At 32.3% G+C, this 24,476-nt stretch overlaps 2 protein-coding genes across 2 annotated transcripts; both read right to left on the bottom strand.

Annotated features, from left to right (window-relative positions):
- Positions 1-9,163: 9,163 nt before the first annotated feature.
- On the bottom strand, positions 9,164-11,580 carry LOC115962603 (polygalacturonase-like). The gene is made up of 4 exons (XM_031081469.1): positions 11,146-11,580; positions 10,301-10,590; positions 9,490-9,718; positions 9,164-9,382 (listed from the first exon to the last, which is right to left on the bottom strand). The coding sequence occupies exons 1-4, from the start codon at positions 11,578-11,580 to the stop codon at positions 9,164-9,166; spliced, it is 1,173 nt and encodes a 390-aa protein (XP_030937329.1).
- An 8,070-nt stretch (positions 11,581-19,650) lies between these two features.
- LOC115962467 (polygalacturonase-like) lies at positions 19,651-23,851 on the bottom strand. The gene is made up of 4 exons (XM_031081309.1): positions 23,429-23,851; positions 22,089-22,378; positions 21,197-21,425; positions 19,651-19,875 (listed from the first exon to the last, which is right to left on the bottom strand). The coding sequence occupies exons 1-4, from the start codon at positions 23,849-23,851 to the stop codon at positions 19,651-19,653; spliced, it is 1,167 nt and encodes a 388-aa protein (XP_030937169.1).
- Positions 23,852-24,476: the final 625 nt, after the last annotated feature.

Here is a 24,476-nt window from a genome sequence, read left to right as displayed (position 1 = left end):
TGGGTCCGAGGACCATACAAGGCCTTGGTTCTGTCCAAAACTTGTACTTCTGCTTTTAAGTAGTTGGTTTCCCTAGAGGCTTGAGTCCGAGGACCATACAAGGCCTTGGTTCTGTCCAAAACTTGTACTTTTCTTTTTAAGCAGTTGGTTTCCCCAGAGGCTTGAGTCCGAGGACCATACAAGGCCTTGGTTCTGTCCAAAACTTGTAATTCTGCTTTTAAGAAGTTGGTTTCCCCAGAGGCTTGGGTCCGAGGACCATACAAGGCCTTGGTTCTGCAAAACTTGTACTTCTACTTTTAAGTAGTTGGTTTCCCCAGAGGCTTGAGTCCGAGGACCATACAAGGCCTTGGTTCTGTCCAAAACTTGTACTTTGCTTTTTAAGTAGTTGGTTTCCCCAGAGGCTTGGGTCCGAGGACCATACAAGGCCTTGGTTCTGTCCAAAACTTGACTTTTTAACAGAAGGGCCTTGGTTCTGTCCAAAACTTGTACTTCTGCTTTTAAGTAGTTGGTTTCCCCAGAGGCTTGAGTCCGAGGACCATACAAGGCCTTGGTTCTGTCCAAAACTTGTACTTTGCTTTTTAAGTAGTTGGTTTCCTCAGAGGCTTGAGTCCGAGGACCATACAAGTTAAGTAGTTGGTTTCCTCAGAGGCTTGAGTCCGAGGACCATACAAGGCCTTGGTTCTGTCCAAAACTTGTACTTTGCTTTTTAAGTAGTTGGTTTCCCCAGAGGCTTGAGTTCGAGGACCATACAAGGCCTTGGTTCTGTCCAAAACTTGTACTTCTGCTTTTAAGTAGTTGGTTTCCCCAGAGGCTTGGGTCCGAGGACCATACAAGGCCTTGGTTCTGTCCAAAACTTGTACTTCTGCTTTTAAGTAGTTGGTTTCCCTAGAGGCTTGAGTCCGAGGACCATACAAGGCCTTGGTTCTGTCCAAAACTTGTACTTTTGCTTTTTAAGTAGTTGGTTTCCCCAGAGGCTTGAGTCCGAGGACCATACAAGGCCTTGGTTCTGTCCAAAACTTGTAATTCTGCTTTTAAGAAGTTGGTTTCCCCAGAGGCTTGGGTCCGAGGACCATACAAGGCCTTGGTTCTGCAAAACTTGTACTTCTACTTTTAAGTAGTTGGTTTCCCCAGAGGCTTGAGTCCGAGGACCATACAAGGCCTTGGTTCTGTCCAAAACTTGTACTTTGCTTTTTAAGTAGTTGGTTTCCCCAGAGGCTTGGGTCCGAGGACCATACAAGGCCTTGGTTCTGTCCAAAACTTGTACTTTGCTTTTTAAGTAGTTGGTTTCCCCAGAGGCTTGAGTCCGAGGACCATTCAAGGCCTTGGTTCTGTCCAAAACTTGTAATTTGCTTTTTAAGTAGTTGGTTTCCCCAGAGGCTTGGGTCCGAGGACCATACAAGGCCTTGATTCTGTCCAAAACTTGTACTTCTGCTTTTAAGTAATTGGTTTCCCCAGAGGCTTGAGTCCGAGGACCATACAAGGCCTTGGTTCTGTCCAAAACTTGTACTTCTGCTTTTAAGTAGTTGGTTTCCCCAGAGGCTTGAGTCCGAGGACCATACAAGGCCTTGGTTCTGTCCAAAACTTGTACTTTGCTTTTTAAGTAGTTGGTTTCCCCAAAGGCTTGAGTCCGAGGACCATACAAGGCCTTGGTTCTGTCCAAAACTTGTAATTCTGCTTTTAAGTAGTTGGTTTCCCTAGAGGCTTGAGTCCGAGGACCATACAAGGCCTTGGTTCTGTCCAAAACTTGTACTTTGCTTTTTAAGTAGTTGGTTTCCCCAGAGGCTTGGGTCCGAGGACCATACAAGGCCTTGGTTCTGTCCAAAACTTGTAATTCTGCTTTTATGGGGCTTTGGCTTTAGGGGAATTAAATCCTCGGCCGAGCCCCTTGACCCATCTGCGTGGCTGACGCTATAAAGTGTAGCCCCTAGTCAAGAATCATAGCCCCCAACGAAGCTCCACGTTAGCACGCTGTAACTGGCTGGTAGAAAATGACAAGGGTATTGTCCCACACCATCGCCTATGCCAAGGCACAAACCTTCCCACAGACGGCGCCAATTGTAGGGGCACAATTTGTAAGAACTCCAAGATAAAATTGGACTCGTAAGTAAAAAGGTCTCCCACAACATCATTTGTAGAGAGTGGGCTTGAAAGGTATGACCTGGGCATGAGTTAGTGGTTTTAGTCGTAGTTCCTACAGGGAATACTACATGGGCGGGCTTGGCCTCCCTCAACTCCTTTTTTTGCCCGCCTTTTATACTGGTGTCCCATCCCCTTTTTTTGTGTCCACATGTTGATTTTTGCCTTTGGGGTGCAGGCCCGTCCAGTCGACCCATACCTAGAGTGGTTGGGAGTTGCTGGAAAGGCGTATGGGCATGGGTATGGGTTTGTCAGACGCCGAATTCCGTATTACTGGGTTGGTTGCCTTTTTTCTGGCCCTGCCCGCTACACTCGGCTTGTTCCTTTTTTTGGGCATTTAATGAAGTGCCGAGGAGGAGGTCGTCCTCGGCAATGGCCCTCCTCGACTTGGGCTGTGGTCCTTAGGATAAACTGGGCCTGGGCCGAGGCTACACTTTCCTTGGCCCCACACTAGAGCTATTACTTTTATTACAACAAGATACATGCCCAAAAAAAAAAAAAAAAAAAAAAAAAAAAATCTCTTTCAACGTGTTTGTCCCAGAAAATTAATTACGTTAAGTAATCACAAAGTCAATAGGATTCACAACCAACTAAATTGACTCAAAAAAAAAAAAAAAAAAAAAAAGGGTTGTCTCAGAGGCCCATACGGGCCCATACAATAATGATACAACTTGAGAGAGACATAAGCCGAACAATCATCATCATTATTGACCTTAGATCAACCATTATACGTCTCGTATTGTGTTCACTGGATCTGCTTACGATAATGATGGAAAACAAAAAAAGAAAAAGAAAAATTAATAGTAACTTTAAAGACATTAGTTTAAGAAATATTTTTAAATTCTAGATATGAAAAAATAAAAATTTTTGATAACTTTTTATATTTTCATAGAAATTGTGTCAAAATTTTCTTTAAAAAGTTCTTAACAATTGCTATAGAATCCAACAAAAAATACAACCATAAAAAAAAACTCTCATCCCAATAGGGGAAAAAATAGAACATAAGAATTTTTCCAATATTAATTTCTATATTTTTTTTTTCTAGAATTGATTTATCACCTTATTATTATTATATGCAGTTGGTCAATGTTGTGGCCTCGTCCACAAATTATCTACAAAAAGTGAATGAAAGAAATTGTAGGACCATAAGAAATGTACTATCAGGCCACTCTTTACTGCCTAAGAGTATTTGATCACTTCATGCAAAAATTTCTATAAAAACTTTTTTTTTTTTTACACAATTACTTTCAGAAATACCCATATTAGATTCTATATTTTATTTCAATGAATATAATATTCATTGTTCTTCATTTAATTTTTACCATTTCAATAGAGGGGGAGAGAGAGAGAGAGAAAGAAAGAGAAAAAGCAAGATAAATGAATAAAACATTGATATGCGTATGAACAATAATCATGTACATTTACATGATTATTATAGCTAGAACATAAATAGTTAAACATTATTGTAAAAGATTATTAAAGTTGAATGTACAAAATTTAGCCGTTACACTACTATACATAGACTGGTACGAGTGCTCTTATCATTGAGCAAATGATTTAGTAAATGTTGGATAGGTAGGTGCTTGCAGGGAAAAGTGTGTATACCTTTCCTTTGGCCCTTTTATGCTACGCAAGGGAGTGGAGTCCTCTGTCATTGAAGGTTGGACCTTGAATTTGAATTGCATCCAGTTTTGGAGGCTTATCATGTAGCAATAACATGGATAAAGCTTCGGAAATCTCAATTGGGGGTAGGTATAATTAAATTTGTTTCCATTCAGGGATTTGGTGGACCTCAACATTTTTTTTTTTTGAAACTGAATATTCATTTCATTCAAAGAAAGGCATGAAAGCCAATACACAGCACAGACTTGACAGAAAACCAGCAAAGAAAAAGGTAACAAGACAGACAAGACCAGACCACAGACTAATTCCTTTTAACTGAACCTATCTACACCAAGGAGATTAGCTACAATATCTGGAGTTGAACCCGTCAACATTTTCTTGCTGCCTTAGTTGAATTAAATATTAATTACCTTTTAATAATTTAAAGTTTTAGATCGTGAACCAATTTCCTAAACCTGTAAATTCCCTTTCTACAGTCCGATTGGAACCTTGAAATCCATCCACCTTGTGCAAAATAGTGCATCAATCAAATCCAGAGTTTATTTTATTTTTATTTTTTCATAAAGTTTCAATATATGATGTCGACTTTTAATGATATATTTTGTATTATTAGATCAAGATATTAATCAATTTTTTGTGTAAGCGAAAATTGAACTCCGAATCACTAATTCAATCATTAAAATTTTTTTCAGTTGAGTTAACTGAAACCCATGTCAAATCCAAGTTTTTAAGTTAATGACAAAGATGCTTGAAACATTTTTTTTTTATTAATCATAGACCAACTAGAAAGTCAAATCCATCTTGGAAAAAAAATTACTGAGACTTCTTTCGATGTGAATAGAATAAAAAAAAAAATTTCAAAAAAAAAGGCGTCAATTATGCAAAACCAATTATGAAATGGAATGGGGAGAAAATGATCTCCATGTGTGGCTTTTACATGGAAATGTGTTGAGTTACGTAATGAATTTCTTCTATGACTTCAAATTATATCATGATCCTGCTGGTAGTTAAAACTTAAAATTCCAAATCGACATTTTTTTTTGGGTCTTCTACAATGGACAATTTGAAAGCTGGAGTATCATGCATGATTTTTAATAACATGCATGATGGATCTCTCGGATAGCTTTTGTAGCATTTAGATCTTTGGTAAAATCTTCCCTATGGAATTTCAGAATTAGAGATAGTCAATAATTAAGGTGAGGGGTAATCTGGTAAATGAAAGTTGGAATTGGTGGCCCTAAGGGTCTGTTTAGGATCCGTTTATTTTGCTAAAATTGAAATTTTTTTGTTTAAAGTACTGTAGATAAAGGTAAAAGTTAGTTGAAATAGTACTAAAAAATACAGTAGGACTCATAAATAGTAGTAAAAATAAATTGAATAATAAAATAAACTGACTTTTTAATTGGTAGCCAAACACACACTAAGTTTGAAGTTTGAGTTGCCCGATTTCCGCACAAAAATGGAGGACGGTACTGCATGTTCAGTGTCCAGCGTTTTTTGGTGGCTCCCGTGCACTGTTTACAGAACTTGTAATTACTTTTATTTTTTTTTAATTTTTTTTTTCAGAAAAACAACTTTAAAACTGGGTCTCGCGATATTATTCACATATTTTAAAATTATTTTATTACAACAGTTTCAGTTTTCAATTTTCAATAATAAATAATATCCAAACAAACCTTAAAACTCAGTTTTTTGGATTTAAATGGCAAAAGGATACCTCTTAATGATTACCCCTTGGGCATGTGTCAGTCTTGGAGATCATCATGACCTAAGCAAACTTGGTGGTGGTAACGGTACCGATTATAAGTACAAGCTATATTTGCCTCGATAGTCTGAGCACTCTTCCTAGCTAGTTGGAAACCCCGCTAAGAGACAAGTTATATCCAAGGTTGTCAAAATCGGGATCCTATGTAGGATCGTGGAAGGTAGGTAAAATCGTGGATCGTAGGATCAGATCGTGGATCGTAAGATCCTACATTATTTGAGAAAAAAAAACAAAAAATACACATTGGTATATTAAATAATCACATAAATTATACATTTATTGATATAATTACCATACATCACTATATTCATTTGTAAGCATTATTTAAAGATGCCAAAAACTTCAAAATGTGATACTCTATTAGAATATTTTTTATTTGAGTCTAACTGACACTCTCTATACATTAGAGTGGAAAAACTTGGTCTATTGAGATTTTATTTTTAATTTGGATCCAACTGAGCCTTTTGTCAAGTTAAAGCAGATTACAAGAAACCAAGGTTGTTTGGGATTGTCAAAATCGTACGATCCTACCGATCTTGAATGATCTCAAAGATCCTTGAAAGATTTATATCGTTTTGGGTAGGTGGGATCGTAAAATCGTAGAATCGTAGGATCCAGATCGAGATTTTAACAACCATGGTTATATCACATTTGATGTCAAGGAAAAAAACTTTGGTGGTGGTAACGGTTCTATTTATAAGTACAAGGGTTGTGTTAACGGGCACCTTAAGGTGCCCGTTAACAACCATCTTTTGCAGCTTGAACTATAATATGACTTAGAACGATAATGTGACCTAAATGATCTTTTTCTAATTGAGTAAGGTGCCCATTAACAACCATCTTTTGCAGCTTGAACTATAATATGACTTAGAACGATAATGTGACCTAAATGATCTTTTTCTAATTGAGTTATCAACGCATTGAGGTGCTTTCATAGTTTCATGCACAATCTTTCTTCCGAAATAGGATATCGACGTGGATTATCTTAATCCAAAATTATGCTGCAATAAATAATTTTTGATATGAATATTGTGCTATATTTAAACTTTTTCTTTATGGGTGGACCCGGAGATTTTTGAAGATTGTGCACAATATTTTATAAATCTATGGTGTAAAAAATTGTCGTATTGGTATGTAGAAGCTTTCAAAACTTCCAATGATATAAGAAAGTGACGCTATTTTTAGAAGCGCTCTAAAAGGCAGTTGGGGTGCTTCGTAGAAGTTGCCTATAGAGGACAAAATCACTAAACGATAATGCATAAAACAAAAACATCCTTGTGTTATCCATTAGAGTTAGAAAAAGTAAAGCTAACTGCGTGTTTGTTTCAACTGTTTATCTAATTTTTGTTGAAATTTTATTATTAAAATTGTGCTAAAATATATTTATATTTTGAAAAAAAAATAAAAATTAAAAAAACTGTACATAAAAGTGAAAACTAAAAATTAAATTTATAAACTGACGCAAAACAAATAACTGTGAGTTCGAATAATGTCTTAATCAATGTATTGTTACCATGATTATAAGTGATAACCCATCAAAATACGAGTGATATATATATATATATATATTTTTTTAAAAAAGCATTGCTTGAAAAATGTTCTAAAAGGAACTCCACCCAACCAGACTTTGATGATAAGATATCTATTCTGTGGCCCCATGGAAAACCCATACCGCACAATATATAATGTACAAAAGGTCAATCAAAAAGTAATTGTGTGGGGACTCTGAGTAACATTGTTTAAATAAAAAATATCTTAGATCACAAGCAGCCATATGTCATGGTTAATTGTCTTCTCTGTCTCTTCTAGCTAGTTCTCGAATAATCAAAGTCGATCAAGATACCTTAATATGTCCATATGTAATGTCTATGTCAGCCTCATTCATCATGCATGCTCATTTAACCGTATATTGCTGACTTTTTAACATTTTCCTGTTGTTATTATTATCTATTTATATTAATCAATACACTACATGCCAGAGTGTTCATATTACATTTTTGACGTTATCATTATCATTTTCAATCTACGAGTTGATATGTACCTAAACTTTGTTTGGGGACGATGACTTAAAATCATGTAACCATGCTAAGTAGAGACGGGTGTTTTTTTCTTTCGCAAAGTGCATCCTTTGTTGACTGGTCTGGCCGGCTAAAATTTCATTCTTTGACATTAAATTGCTGAAGTGTTACATATGATACCATAAATCAAAGCAACAGTAATTGAGAAAGATAACAAGTTGGATATGCTGTCATATAGTCAACCATGTCAGGGTTTGTTTGAGTTCCGTTTATTTTGTTAAAATTGAAATTTTTTTGTTAAAAGTACTATAGATAAAAGTAAAAGTTAGTTGAAACAGTATAGTAAGATCTATGAATAATATCAAAAAGTGCAATAAAACCCATAAATAATAATTAAAATAAACTAAATAATAAAATAAATAATAAAAATAATCTAAATAGTAAAATAAATTAACAAATTTAATTACGACAAACGAACACTTAGTAAACCATTCTTTAATTTCAATTCCAAAAGGTTGGAAAGGAAGTAAGCAAAAGGGTCTCAGAATTTGAACCCAAAATAGCAAAAAAAAAAAGAAAAAAGGAAAAAAGAGAGCAAGTTTTTAAATCGTTTATTAGGGTATAGTTTCTTAATGAGCCCAATGAAAAGAGGTTTCTTATTTAACATGCATGATTAACCCACTGACAAGAAGTCCACAATAGCATGTGAGAAGTAGGAAAGGACATTGACTGGTGGGACCCTGTCATCTAACCACGTATACAATGTGTTAGGTTTCATGGTCAGAGGAACCTTATACTCTCTCTTCTCTGAAACTATCGTTGTCTAGTCAAAGTTGGACAATCAAAACCCTTTAAAAGAATGGAGTCCAGCCTAAACTAGGACCCACGACTACGAGCCCCAAGGAAAATCAGACACCAACTTCATTTTGCTTGGAGGCACATATATAGGTTAAATTGGAGCGAAGCCAACTTTGAATCAGCAATTGTGAATATTTTGATCATACCATGCAACTTTTACTTCACAAAGTATATTATTTCTAACTCTTAATAGATGAGACATTGTAATCTGTTACGTTAAGTTATAATTAAAATAACATCACTTTTATTATACAATAATTACGACAAATAATATTAATATTAACTCTGAATATATTGTGTTTTAAAATTATTGATATTTGTTTTATGATTGTAGAACCTAAGGGACTACAAAAAATTATTAAAAGCTTTTATTTTAAGATTCCATATATGAACAGATTGATTTACCCAAAGTCTTGGGAACTCAAAATAGAGACCAATCGATTACATCGCTGCCATTTGAGTCGAATGTGCATCACAACATCATGCCCACATATATTATTCAGATATAATTTGTTCTCACTGACCCAAGAAAGTAAAAAATAGAAAAAAAGTGTTGCTACACTTTTTCGTTTGGATTAAATTTAACAAGTAACCCGACAGTACTCAACAATGGAAGCTTTAATATGTGCTTCCATGTGGTGTGCACACACCCATTACTAAAAAGATAAGGACAAAGCCTAATCTTAACCAACATTATTTCTTGATTCACATATGGAATTATATTATATTATGTACACAAATGGTTCATGAACATGTAACTTAATTATAGGCAACTCTCTGGCACGAGTACTCCACTGCTTGTTCCACCAATGTTCTTACATGATGATGTTGTTGCCCTAGTGTTGTAAGTAAGCTTGATGTCTTGCAATTTGATCCCTCTGCAAGGACTACTTGGACTGCAATCAAATGTCACAGCCTCTGCTGTAGCTGATGTGCCTTGTATATTTCTATATGTCACTTCACTAATCTTCACACCCGAGCTCTATTAAGAAAAGCTTAGAATTAATGAAGAGCATGAAATATATAATCGACCTCCATTGTTGAATGTACAGCTATATTATCATAAAAAGATCATGGTTAATAATTTACCTGTAGAGGACAACCTTGGTTGTCAGGGCAATAATTCTGATCAATGATTATGGGGTTCTCAACATTTCTCATAACAATGTTTTGGAAAAGAATGTTCCGAATAAACCCATTGCTGGGCCTGGCCCATGACTTGATCCTTAATCCATTGTCTGATCCAGTGAATACTGCATTCGTTAACGTTACATTTTGGACGCCAGCTTCGTTGAGTTCCCTGGCCAAGCTACCAATGCTGTAACAGGCACAACAAACGTATATAATCAATTTGATATTAATGCATGTTGTTGGTGACTTTTGCCATGAATATCTTTATTTTAATCAGCCAAAAAAATATTATTTAGAAGTTGAAGTTTTCATCCTAATATTTATTAATAATCTTGGGCCTGTAAGGCCCCAATGTTATGACTATGGTAGGGCTTGCAATGCCTCTGACTCCATAATTAGACTGGGCCTCGCTCGATGGATTGTCTGACCAATTTTTTTTTTTTAACAAATAGGAAATTATTATTAGAGATATTAAAAATATTAAAATATAATTTTTATTATAATTAATTAATTAGTAAATTTCTATTTGATTTTTTTTTTTTTTTTTTGGAGAAACAAATGCATGCTCAAGAGAGATGAAATGGTATTTTAAGATAAAAGCACACCACAAGCTCTACTTAAAAGCTATAATAAATTGCTATTTGATTTGAGTGCATAGACAGAATGTAAATTTGTAAATATTTTGTAGTAAAATCCATACCTAATGTTAATGTTATTATTATTGTTATTTTTGTATAGGTTAATTTTATGAATATATCTGCTTACGTACCTTACACCATGACCAGGGCCACATTTAATGTTGCTCATCAACAAGTTGTTTGTGCCTGGACCGATTGATATGCAATCGTCTCCAGTTTGCATGGTGCTTCCCTTGATTGTAACTCCGGTCGAGGTCTGCACATGAATGCCATCTGTGTTTGGGCTTAGGTCGGGAGCGATAAGCTTCACATTTTGGACCACCACATTGTTGCAGCTGTTGATTACAAGGTGAGTAAGCTGACTGTTGATCGACGTTAAGCCACTGACCACAATATTGTTTGCCCAATTGAATGTTATTGACTGCATTGACACACAAATTGCATTGTTAAAATAAGTTATAGGAATTTATTGATATATACAAGAACATTAATATGCTCATCAGTCCACTTAATTTTCGAAATTCAATATAACTTTTGTGCAATTCAACTAGGGAAGGAGGCAGAAAAACTATTGATAAGAGAAGTCAGACTGTAATCTCAATATATATACACACAAGTACATGTTTACTTCAAAAAATCTCAATGACAAAATTTATAATTTATAAGAAAAAAGTATATTAAAAAAAGAAATGGTCAGAACTAATTAGTGGGCTTAAAGTCAATTAGCTTGTTTTCAAATCTTCAAAATATGACAAAATAACACTTGCCTTTTTTCCGGAATAAAAATCAGTTGTTTTATTTTGAGTGTTCCATTTTATATTAATTAATCACATCTTGTAACTTTTTTAAAGAACAATTGTCAAATTTAAAAATAAAAATAAAAATTAGACACAATATTCTGCGATTGATAAAACATAAAAGCAGAACAGATAATTTCTACTATTTTTTGGATGTTATAGTTATGTAATTAACGTACCCTAGCACCAACTGGGCAACTTTTTCCAGAATTCCTGCAAGCCCAAAAGCCAGCTCCCTTTGCATCCAAAGCGCCACCATAAACTGCAACTCTATCAACCTTAATGAACAAAATCCAGTACCCTGAATTCCCAAGTGCACGATAGTCTGTTGGAGCCACAAGTGTTCCATCAATCTTAACTGTAATTCTGTTCTTGCATGGCCCTCTAAAAACAGTTGCTTTTAGCAAGAACCTTCCCTTTGGGATGTAAATGGTGGAGGCTATGGCTGAGTTACAAGCTGATTGCCATGCCTTGAGGAATGCTTCTGTTGCCTCAGTTTTTCCATCTGGCTTTGCACCAAAACTGATCACATTATAGGCTGCGTTTGATGATTGAACAAAGAAGGATATGAAGAAAATGAAGAGAAAAACACGAGAGAAAGTAAGCTTAGCCATTTCTATTATTATTACTTTTTAATCTTTGAGAGAGGTAGTTGGTATGAAACGGAATTGGCAGTTAGGGGTATTTAAATACAGTGCATGACATTCTTTTTATGCTTCTATTTGTCAACATACTTTTGTTTAATATTGATTTTAGAAATCAAGCAAAAAAAAGTGTTATTGGCACGTTATCAAGTACATGAAGGTATATATGATATGTACGGTGACATGTGATAAGGTATGAATCCAGGAAAGAATGGAAGGAAGAGTACATGTGAATATTTATCTGGTTATGTTTTAACAATGAGTATAAAACAAATCTGATATATTGCAGAAAGCATTTGTATGCATGCATCTCAAGGAAGAGTTTTTTGGGTTCAAAACCTTCTAATTTTGGTGATTATATATATATATATATATATATATATATATTGGTAGTATTGATACAAAAAGAAAAGAAAAAAGAGACCTAGTTAATATTTATTATTAATTTGGATTTTATCTATTTGATGAATTGTTTGAAATTAAATCATTATGTAATTACTAGGGTAAATGAATTGAATTGTTTATGAACTATTTGGATTCAAATTAAAGTTTGTTTATATTTGATTATTTAGCAAAAGAGTCAAGCTAAAATTCATGTTTAAGCTTTGACGGTTGAATGAGCTAAATTCAAAAATTATATTATGTTGATTTAAGTACAAATAATAACATATGTTTAGATATATATATATATATATATATATACATATGTTTCTGTGTGTGTATTTATATGATCTTGAGATTAGATTATAATTTTATAAATAGTAAGTTAATAAGATATATTATTATTTGTAATTTTTTTTATTATGTAAATAATTTATTTTATAATAAAATTATAAATGATTTAAATAATACAACAATGGTGAATCTCAATTTTATAATTTAATAAATGATAGTCATTTTATCTAAATAATTGAAAAATTATAAATTCAAGTATAATTGAATTTAGTCTAACTAATTCATCAAGCTCAATTTTTATTCTTGAGGTTTATTATATATGAAGAAAGCATAAATTAACCAAGTAACACTTGAACAAGCTCAAATTTGTTTAAAAATAACATGAATAAAGCAACAAAATGTTATTTAATTAGTTTGGTGATGCATTTTAGCTTGACTTGTGTTCGATTACATGAATTAGTCATAAATTTTTTATATTGATTGAATAGGCTCAATTTGTTTAATTATAACCCAAATTTAATATGTTCATTATTCATAAAATATTGTTGAATATTTAGTGAGTTCATATTGGCTAATCATATATATCATATTTGACAGTCACTCCTACTAGTTTAAACAAACCATTCGTTTTCTTCTTCTGTATTTTCATATTTCCTTCTGTTATATAACTTTAGGATATTGTAATATTCATGCATGTCATTATTTATTCTTTCATATATTTCTTATAATTAAATCAAATCAATGTGTTGTAATAATTAAATATAAATACCAAATCACGCAATTAAACATTTTACGTCTATCTATTATGTACCTGAACCTCAATAACGTGTATTTGTATGGCGACTTTGGTTAGAAGATAGTGGCTTACGTAGAGGATGAGATGAATGGGAAGTCATATTGTTTGCCACGTGAACACGCGGAGGAAACCCGGAGGATTAATCGGCAGTAGGCTCGCCGATATTCTAGCAGTCAACCGGGTGTAGTGTGTGTATTTGATGTGGCACGAAACTATTGGTCTAAGGTCTAAACTGTTGCTGGAAATTGGCGGTTGTGTTCTTTAACGCCCAAGTTATCCAATCTTGACTCCTTGAGAACCTTGGTGATAATTTGAATACAAAAACAAGTTTATAAATTATAACCCTTGCTAATGCAAGAAATATTTATAAATTGAGTTTATATATTGAGTTCATACAAGTGTACACATTCATAATATTATATAAAAGTAATACATTCAAATTGAGTTTATATATTCTCAGGGAAAAAAAATTTTGAGTTTATATATATATATACATATATATATATATATATATATTTGATGCACATTTTAAATATAATTGGAATGATATTTAACATGAAGGTGAAGTGTAACTAAAATATAGGAACATTTGGCATCAAATAAATAATAGGACAATTAGAATAATACTTAATTAGAAATTGGAGAGAAATTAAAATATAATTTATATTCTTGATTGAACTTTCTCTTAACTTCCACTTTAATATATAAGGTAAGCTCAAAATGTTATATTCGTTAATTTTAATATTGTTAGTCATGTGTTTGGACAAGGGATTTGGAGTAGAAATTTGGCGAGTTGGAAATTTAGAGTTTGAACTTATTAATTTCTTGGTTTGATGCATGAACAAGGGACTTTCCAATTTATGTGTGAAATTTTCGGCTGGGATTGTGATCCAAGAATATTGGTTCTAAATCTCATCTAAACCGTAAGAATTTAAAAAAACAAATTTTAGTTACAAAATTTATTGTAATTTTAAGCTATAAAATTTGTTGTAAAACCTTATTTAACATCTTTTTATTAGAGATGAATTTTAACCAATCCACTATTGGATTTACATCTTCTCCTTATATTTTTCATACTTGCAAAATTTCTAGAAAGTTAAAGATTAATAACTATGTTATCAATAAATTATTTAAATTGCTAGTTTTTGTAGTTTAAAATTATGTATAAAATTCAAGCTTATAGATTATATAGTAAATAATATCCAATTGATACAAAATTTGACATGTGTATTAAGAGCGTAAAGAATATACAATTTAATTTTATAACTAAATTTTGTCTTTTTTAAAATTTCATCTAATATTGAATCTGTTTATTTATTTTTTTTCTTCCTAGACCCATTTATGTTTTCGTCTATAATTATTATTTGGCAAATTCGAGGTAAGATCTCTCTCTCTTTTATAATAAAATTTTGGTCCCATTAAATAGCCATGTATATTAATTAATGTTCATCTTATGAATGACAATAGAATTACCAAAAATATAATTTAAGCAAAAAGAACTTGTATTATATGTGTTTCGTTTATAAAATAATTTAAAACAGCCTATTTTTATTCCATCTATAGCATGCAACTTTCCATAAGAGTACAGTGCGTTTTCATCCATTTTTAACTACAGGAACTATATATCAATACTCAATGATGTTTTTAAAAACAATGGTAGAATAACTTGATTATGTTGTTTTTCTTCCTGCAGCAAAAAGTGGCTGAAAATCAAGTCTAAGCTTGTATTTATCTTAAAACTAATCGGAAAATTGAAGAAAATAGAAACTGGTAAAGATTGGAATCATTGGATACTCTAAGTCAAAGTGCCAGTTGGGAGGACGATCTCCCAATCTACTGCTCTTGTCATGCATTTTCAGCCTTTTTTGCATCATTAGACAACCTCTATGTTCATTAATAATGAAGCCATAATTAAGGGTTTTTTTTTTGGAAAAAAAACTATAATTAGAAATACTTACATATATTAAAAACAATATAATCAAGTTATTTTACCGTTCATTTTAAAACATATTTGAGTATAAGTATATACTGGTTCGATCCTAGATTGCTAATTCTCTATTCTATTTTGGAATATTTTAAAATATAGATTTTTAAAAGGGATAATTACAATTTACCTACATATGATTTGCCTCTAATTTGACTTGCCTAACGTGGTTTCAATTTTGACACTTTATCCACCCGTGGTTCATTCCGTCTATGCTCCGTAACCCACCTCTAAATATTCCGTTACTCTAACAGGTTTTGTCCAAAAATTTAACAAGAAATCAGATCAAACACTCCTCTCCCACACTTTCTCTCTCACGCTTGCTCATCCATTCTTAACCGAGAATCGACTGGGTTTTGTTTGTGCAAGAACACAAAGAAAGGAGACCCACGGATTCTGGAAGAAGGAGACCCACAGATTCGTGTTTGGGAACATTTTGGTCTTGAATCCGTTCGGGAACACATGGTGGGCTACTTTAGATGTTCTGAGCATGAAATTTTTATTTTTCTTTTACTTTCATCTGCTTTTTTCCTCTTATTCTAGGTAGATTTAATGTTTGAAACCTAGGGTTTTAAATTTTTTTTATTTTTAAATTGGGTTTTTACAAAGTAAAAGTGGCCAAATTTTAATTTTGACATGTTCTTTTACTTTCTGGTTTATGCAAAGTGACCATTGAACCAAAAATTCAGCCATTAAATTAGCTATGACTCTGGGAGTTTCGTAGATTGGCCAAGTTATCTATCTTTATTAAAATTAGCAGGTGGGAATGGGATTGCCCTGGTGCCAGGTTTGAGCGGCTGGTTACTGTCAAAGATAATAGTTTTGAGGTTCAAATTAATGGGAATGAAATTGGGTTTTTGCAAAGTGGTGTTTTGTACTGCCGAGTTTTGCTGTCAATGCAGCTTTGGTATTACTGAGTTTTCAAAGCAGCAGATTTTTCATTCTGGCAACTTCAATCTTGCAGTTTTCTGTACTACTGAGTTTTGCTGTCAAAGCAACAGATTTTTTTTCAATGCAGCAGATTTTATTTGTATTACTGAATTTTCAAAGCAGCAGGCAGATTTTTAGAAGCAGCAAGCAGTGGGCAGAACTTGCAGGGAGGATTTAATGCTTTTTTAACCAAGGGTCTAGCATAATGGAAATATTTTCTTGCAAGTTGCAATTATCAAGAGACTGGTCTAGAAAGTTAATTTGTGGTGGCTTTGTTGTTGGGAAAAAATGCCTTATTGATTGAGCATCTGATTGGAAAAATGCCTTATTGCTTGTGTAGCTAATGTTGTTACTTTTCAGTGCTAGCTATTATTCACTTTACATGCCCTCTATAAAATGCTATATGCTGAGCTACATGAAGACCAGGCAAAGGGCTGAATGTACTCATTGTCATGTGATGTTGAAGGGGGTCTCCCTTGGTGCAAGGGGTCTGTATATCATTCCCAATGGGTTTGAAATTTCCAATTATGATGAGAGGCTTGATGGTCTTCCAGTTTAGAAATTTTCAAGCTTTGCGATGCTGTTGCGAAAAGAACTAGTACTTCTGAAGATTATGTTTCACTCCGAATTTTGTTTATCTGAGCTTGTTGATGTAATGGGAACTTATGTTTGTAAAGTTGGAATTTCATTGCTAAATGTTGTCATGCTAGTGCTAGATGGTTTGAAATAAAGAATTTGTTTTGCATCATTGATCTCTATCATCATGAGCAACTGTTATTTAAGCACTAGATGTTAATAATTGTTCAGAAGTGTCAACTTTTCAATTGGGTTTAATTAACTGTACTGTAAGTCTAACTGGAGTATAAGATTAATTTGCTTAGTTAAGCCTAAGGCTCTATACGTGACTGCTAATCTTAAGAAGGCCCTTTGATTGGGATGTGGTGTCACTTTGCAGAAGTGACAAAAGAACTAGTGAAACTAATAAAAGCACTTGCTCTGAAATGTAACTACAACTTCCAGGACAAACAATGGTGAGAGAAGAAATATTGGCAACACTGATTTTCAGGATGTTTCTCTCCAACACTGATTTTGCTAATGTTGACTGCAAATATCATTTTCACCTTTGCTCATTTTCCACTTGTTATATATGGTGTCCAAAGTCAAGTCATAATTTATTAAAGCCTTTTGGATTTAGTAACTACATCCACAATCTTTAATACTTACTGAATCCTTGTCAAGTCTACCTTTTTATCATTATGAACAGTGCATATGGCAAAATAAAAAGTAAAAAAAGATAGTTTATTCTACTCACAAAATTAAAGGCAAATGTCATTGACAAAGAACTTCTAACTATATCAAACCCGTTACATGTGAGCATACAACTAAATACATGTTACACTTGAAAGTTGAAACCACTACCCACTACAAAGACAACAAATACAACTAAACTAGAAAATTGTTGCTAAACATGGCTCTTTTGCTTATCATCTGTTCAAGAGGTTCATAAGCACGATGCACTTAAATGACACATGGTTATAACATTACAATTTACAACGACAAAAGGATAAAAGAAAAGAGAAGGTTTTTATAGCAAGTCTGAAGTTTTGCAAATCTGCTGCTTTGAAAACTCAGTTTCGCAAGTCTGCTGCTTTCGTAGATTGTAGAAACCCAATTTAAAATAAATAAATAAATAAATAAAACCCTAGGTTTCAAACATTAAATCTACCTAGAATAAGAGGAAAAGAGCAGATGAAAGTAAAAGAAAAATCAAAATTTCATGCTCAGAACATTTAAAGTAGCCCACCAAGTAAAGAGAAATCCGAACGGATTTAAGACCAAAATGTTCCCAAACACGAATCTGTGGGTCTCCTTCTTCCAGATTTCGTGGGTCTCCTTCCTCTGTGTTCTTGCACAAACAAAACCCAGTCGATTCTCGATTTAGAATGGATGAGCAGGCGTGAGAGAGAGAGTGTGGGAGAGGAGTGTTTGATCTAATTTCTTGTTAAATTTTTGGACAAAACGTGTTAGAATATTTAGAGGTGGGTTACGGAGCATAGACGGAATGAACCACGGGTGGGTAAAGTGTCAAAATTGAAACCACAGGTAGGCAAGTCAAATTACAGGAAAACCACAGGTGGTGGTGGGTAAAGTGTAATTACCCATTTTTAAAATAAAAAAGTCAATATACAAATTTCCTAAAAAGGATATAATAAAAAATAGGTACATATTAGAAATAAATTAAAAAACATAACCAAAGCATAAAATGGGAATTATTATTAAATTAAAAGAAATTAAGTTGACAATTATAAATATGTATAAAGCAAAAGTGCCATTGGGAAATCCATATGCGCGAGATTGACTTTGTTAAAGCTTATGAATATGGATATAGGAAGATAAGGAAAATTGTGGAAATTGCTTTCCTTCAAGGATATGTTTGGAAGAAACTTGTGGAAATTATATATTAATTCACCTTCTCTCTTTCTTTGAGTGTGTGATATATACAGAGAGCACTTTGAGTAGTGTTGTGATACATCATGCAGAAAGTCACAATGAACTGAACAGTGACAAGTAATTGGGACGAGAAGATAGCTAGCTTGTAAATAGAGTATACAGGGGGGATAAGTCTTTGTTTACAGGATTAATTCTTTTAATAAAGGAGTGAGATGATTTAGGAGTAGACTCTAGAGTCACAAAGGACTAGCCTAGGAAGTGAATGGTGGTTTTATTGAGTTCACTCAGCTGTTGAAGTTTTTTGTTTTTTGTTTTTGTTTTTTTGTTTTTGTTTTTTTTTTTTTTTTTTGTTATGAAATAAGGGAAACGAACGAATCTTGGCTGTACTAATTAAAAAAAAAAAAAAAAGAAACTATTGATCTTTTGCTTTGGAATAAAGAGCAATTATATATATACACCATTCAATAATTTATTATAGAATTTATATTTTAAAAATCTCATCGTTGAATTACATGTTCTATACATTCTTAACATTCATGTCAATTTTCATGTCTGAATTGCATGTTATATATATATATATATATATAGACACAAGTGGTTTTTTTTTTTTTTTCCTAATGAATGACACACACAGGTGGTTGTTGAACTTTTTTAGCTTTTTGCTATAAAATAAGGAACATGAGCGAATCCCGTCTATACTAATTAAATAAATTGGGCAAAGTTTCTATTTTTGTATTGAGGGTCTAAAGTAATTCTTTCTTTTTGTTTCTTCTAAAACATGATCAATTTAATTAGAGTCATACTAACAAGTGCTCTTAGAACATTGGTTAATAATCAATTTTAGGAAAATTTTAACACTACTTTTATGAAAAATGAAAAAAATTGTCAAAACATTAATTACTTTTTTTTTCTCTATAAAAACTTTCTTTATAAAAACATTAATTATATCCTGCAAAACAAAACTAAATGTGAAATCCAATTTGTTCCAAAGTTGTAGAATTTTTGGATCTTGAATTATTTGGTGACATGTATATGTCAAAACAATTCTACTGTACTCTACTAGCTAAAACCAATGTAATTTTTTTCCCACTTCTTGAAAATTTGAATAATTAGGATCAATAAACCCCTTACAGTCATTATTGAAAAATTAACAGAGAGAAGTCATATCCAAACAAGGTCATAAAAAAAACAGTGAAAAAAAGAACTACTTTTGCAAACAACTCCTTGGAATGACAACTCCGTTACTGAGCCCAGCGGCATTGGTGCAGGAAGATGTTGCAGCTCTTTTATTGTAAGTAAGCCTTATGTTTTGCAATTTGATCCCGTTGCATGGATTACTAGAACTGCAAATAAAATTCATGGCTACTTGCGAGGCCGATGTTCCTCTTATGTTTTTGTAGGTCACTTGACTAATCTTCACGCCAGAATTCTAGTAAAAAAAAGAGAGAAATGCCAAAAGAACAATGTATATTAATGGTTTATAACTAATGAAATTTTGAGGGAAAAGTCCATTTTATAATTTGTGGTGGAGCTAGAAAAATTAATCGGGAAAAGTCCATAAAAAAAATATGAATATTACAAAAATTATAAGATAATTTTTCTATTAAAAAAAAAAAAAAAGTTCCTTTTTACAACTAATATTGAAGTATGACATATTTCTTTGTTGTACAATGTCTATTTTTATACTTAGAAAATAACCTCCTTGTATAGTATTTTAAAAAATGTGTATTTTTACCAACTTTGACTATTTTCTAATTACATGCACCTCATGCGCTTCAAAATCATTTTTGTCATAACCATTTGATATAGGACTATTTTAATCACACAATTTTCATCCATTCCTCTTAGATTCACTATACTTATAAATTAAAGTATGCGTGCGAGATAAGCCTTGAAAAAAAAAATTATGTCTTTATCTTTTATATTTTGAATAATTTAAAGTAATACTTTTATATTTTTTATTCTTACTTTGATATTTTTTATATGTAAAAGACAATTATATAAGAGAATATATATTTTTGCAAATCACATATCACGTGGTCAGTGATTTATAAACCATGCTAATATTATATAAAACACATTATTTAATAATTTGCTAACAATATCTTGGGAATTTTTTTAGGATCAAATCAATGTTAAATCAAAGAGACGCGATCAAAACATCTGAAAACTAATTGGCTTAATGAGAAATGGATAATTTTTGGAGAGACATTATTAATATCATTATACAAATACTTTGAGAGGATTATACCTTAATATATTTTGGTATTGTCAATAGATATGCTTATAATATACATTCCAAAAAGATTGAGGAGGCTAGAAACTATTTTTCTTATAATTTACTTATATATATATATATATATATATATGTCTCTCTCTTGGCTTAAAGAATGCATTTCCTTTTTCCAAAGGCTTGGGGGCCATGGCTTGCACGGGCCTCCATGTAGTTCCGCAACTAGTGATTTCTTAATTTAATTGCAGTTTCTTTTGTCTAGAAATGAGTGTAATACTAGTATCCCAAAAAAAAAAAAATGAGTGTAATACTAGTGATATGATATACTTTACCATTTTTTTTTTTCACATAATTGTTGATATGGATTATTGTGTTCGGAATAACATTACTTTCACCTTAATCTATTATTGATATTATATTTATTATTTACCTAGCATAATAAGTCATATAAATAGTTGTTGAAAAAATAAAACTGGCGGCTAATGTGCCCTAAATTTATTGCAAATGTAATTGGTACCTGATTTGGACAGCCTTTGTTATCGGGACAGTACTTTTGATCAATGATTATAGGGTTATAGACATCTCTCATGATAATGTTTCTAAAAACAATGTTTCTTGCATATCCATTGCTAGGCCTGGCCCATGATTTTATCCGTACTCCATTTTGAGTTCTTGTGAAAACTGAACTTGTTATTGTTACATTCTGCACACCATCTTCATAGACATTATCGCCCAAGCTACCAATGCTGTGATAATTTGAAAAAAAATGATCAATGAGAAATGATGCTAACGAGTATCATATTATTTAGATATTGGACAAGTTAAAAGTATTTTAAAGGTTTGTATTGCTAATATTTGGGCTTTTAATATAAGGAAAAGTCCAATATAGAAACAGTTTTACACACTGGGCTGGCCAAACCAAGTTATTGGCTTTTGGGCTTCTTGATTTCAATCCAAGAATGTTTTTCTTTATGAGGGCCCAAATATCACAAATAGTTAAAATTCCTTCTCAAAAAGGGTATTTGCAATGTTAAGTAGCAGTGCTAATTGTTATTAAAATCACTAGGAATCTTTTTCAGGGTATCTGACACACACACGTGCGAAAAAAAAAACCTAATCACAAAGTACAACTTTCTTGTATATATTTGAATCACAGTAAAGAGAAAAGATTTGAAATCTAAACATTTTCATAAAAATAAGCGCAAAAAAAAAAACCTAATCACAAAGTACAACTTTCTTGTATATATTTGAATCACGGTAAAGAGAAAGGATTTGAAATCTGAACATTTTCGTAAAAATACTAAGATGTGCTAGTTGAGTAATAAGGCTATTGACAACTAAATGATTAATTAAATGAACAAAAAGAAAATTTAAATTGGTAATGTAACAAAAAATTTCAACAATATTACCTTATTCCATGTCCAGGGCCACAGGCAATATGATCAATCCACAAGTTCTTAGAGCCCTGACCAATGGATATGCAATCATCTCCTGTCTTTATCATACTTGAACTAATGGTGATCCCAGTTGAGGATTGCACATGTATGCCATCGGTGTTGAGGCTCGTGCTGGGGGCTGTAATTTTCAAGTTTCGAAGAACAACATCGTTGCAATGGTAAATAGCAATATGAATTAACTGGCTGTTGATTGATTTCAAGCCATTCACCACGATATTGCTTGACCACATGAACGATATTGACTGGAATAAACAAGGTAGGCAATGGTTAATATTTGTATTAAAAATTAAAAATTTAATATACCTTATAAATTTTTAATAGGTCATCGATCAGTATGATGCACATGCTTTGTTCTACTGGAATTAGTTGTAATACTTCGCATTCAAGCAATTAACTCTTTCCCTCACAAAAAAGCAATTAATTAACTCATTTAATCAATCAGGGAAAAAAAATGAAACACATATAACAATGTCATGAAAATGAACATGCTAATTAATACATGTACTATCATTAATTTTAATTGGAAATTCTTGAGCATTGTTATGAATATTAGTTTTACTAATTATTAACTTTTAAACAAGTCATGAACCTTGTAATTTAATACTTTAATTAGTACTTTATGGTGTTTCTAATATGCTTAAAATACACCAAGATTAGAATTTGACTTCTCTCGGAAGAAATGCATGTCCAACATGTCAACTACGAGGCTACAAGCTTGACTTGGTAAGATATGGAAAATTATAATATACAAACACTAATAAAAATAATAAAATGACTCATTACGTATTAATCTCAATTGAACTCCAGTTCGACTTTAAAAACTTTGAATATCTTATTTTTCCAATTTTTTGAACAATTTGGGTTTCAAAACTATGATAGTTTTTTTTAGGTATGTATATCTTCAAACTACCGTTCAAGACTTAATAATCATATTTTCCTACAATATTGAACTAAACAAGAACTAAATTGAAATTATAATTAACTAATCTTACTTTCAATAATAGTTCATTCATTTCAAGGTTTGAGAAGTAAACTAATCCTCAGCCAAAAAAGAAAAGAAAAAAGAAGTAAACTAATCAAATTTATCATCTCATCCATTTGTAATTGTTTTATAATAATTTTAAAATTTTCCTAATATCTATACTATCAAGTCAGTACATACTAGCTTATCATTTAAGCAATCAATAGTTGTAATTTTCCACATTGAACTAAGCAAGAAACTGAGTGGGTATTACTAATTAATTAATCTCACTTTTTCTTTTATTAGGATTAAGAAGCAAGCAATAACATACACTTGATCCAGTTGGGCAACTCCTTCCGGCTCTCCGGCAAGACCAATAGCTAGCTCCCTTTGCATCGATAATTCCACCTTTGACTGAAACCCAAGAGACCTTGTTGAACAAAATCCAATTTCCAGAATTCCCAATGCTCCAATAATCTGATGGGGCAACAAGAGTGCCAGCAATCTGAAACACAATTTTACTCTTACATGGCCCGGAAAAAACTATTGGTTTTAGCAAGAAAGTCCCTCTAGGAACGTAAATAGTGGCAGATCGAACAGAGTTGCATGCTGACCCCCATGCCCTAAGAAATGGTAGCGTCGAGTCAGTTTTCCCATCTGCTCTAGCTCCAAAACTGACCACGTTATATGCTGCATTTGATGATTGAAAGAAGGCTAAGAAAATACAAGACAATACTATGAGTCTAGTAGCCATCTTATTTTGACCAGAGAGTGAGCTAGGTTGATGAAAGAGGATCATGGATTTTGGAGTCAATTTATAGTCTTGGATATTTGGGACTACAGCTTGTTTAATATTGGTTTAAGTCTTAAATAAGTCAATTAAATGTTACTCTCACGGCATCAAGTACTTCCAAGTCTTAATAATATGTACGGTGGCATTACGTTGTATTATCTTTATTAAAAAAAAAAAAGAGACATTACTTGTATATTTTATGAATAATCACATGATACACTAGTATTAAGCATCTACAATCTTCTTAAGCTAAGTGATCATGTTATAGGCCAATTACAGTTTGCCACTTCGTCACGTGTACATCAATTAATATAGTGCATATCAATTTATACTTCAATCTATGTATGGATGTAAATAAAAATTCATAGTTAAAAGTTCAATATAATTATATAACTTATTATCATAATTGTTGTATTTTGTGGTACTTTGGTACCCTAGATATGACACATGTTTAAAAATAACAATGTGTTACTTGCATGTCATGTTTAATACACCAGAGTACTAAACTCGAGCTTAACACTATATTACATTGTAATCTATTTAATATATGTCTATTGAGTTTTTTTTTTTTTTTTTTTTTTTTTTT

Source organism: Quercus lobata, chromosome 10, assembly GCF_001633185.2.
Source record: "Quercus lobata isolate SW786 chromosome 10, ValleyOak3.0 Primary Assembly, whole genome shotgun sequence".
Lineage (NCBI taxonomy): Eukaryota > Viridiplantae > Streptophyta > Magnoliopsida > Fagales > Fagaceae > Quercus > Quercus lobata.
The sequence above is the reverse complement of the archived record's forward strand: the minus strand, read 5'-3'. Positions and strand labels throughout refer to the sequence as shown.

Bases quoted from the DNA above. Each gene is read 5' to 3' on its own strand.
- LOC115962467 (XM_031081309.1), bottom strand. From the start codon at position 23,851: ATGGCTACTAGACTCATAGTATTGTCTTGTATTTTCTTAGCCTTCTTT. The intron at 21,426-22,088 runs GTAATATTGTTG...AAATTATCACAG, and splicing joins GGCCCTGGACATGGAATAAG to CATTGGTAGCTTGGGCGATA. The intron at 19,876-21,196 runs GTACCAATTACA...TTTTTTTACTAG, and splicing joins ACAAAGGCTGTCCAAATCAG to AATTCTGGCGTGAAGATTAG.
- LOC115962603 (XM_031081469.1), bottom strand. From the start codon at position 11,580: ATGGCTAAGCTTACTTTCTCTCGTGTTTTTCTCTTCATTTTCTTCATA. The intron at 9,719-10,300 runs GTACGTAAGCAG...TGCCTGTTACAG, and splicing joins GGCCCTGGTCATGGTGTAAG to CATTGGTAGCTTGGCCAGGG. The intron at 9,383-9,489 runs GTAAATTATTAA...TTTTCTTAATAG, and splicing joins ACCAAGGTTGTCCTCTACAG to AGCTCGGGTGTGAAGATTAG.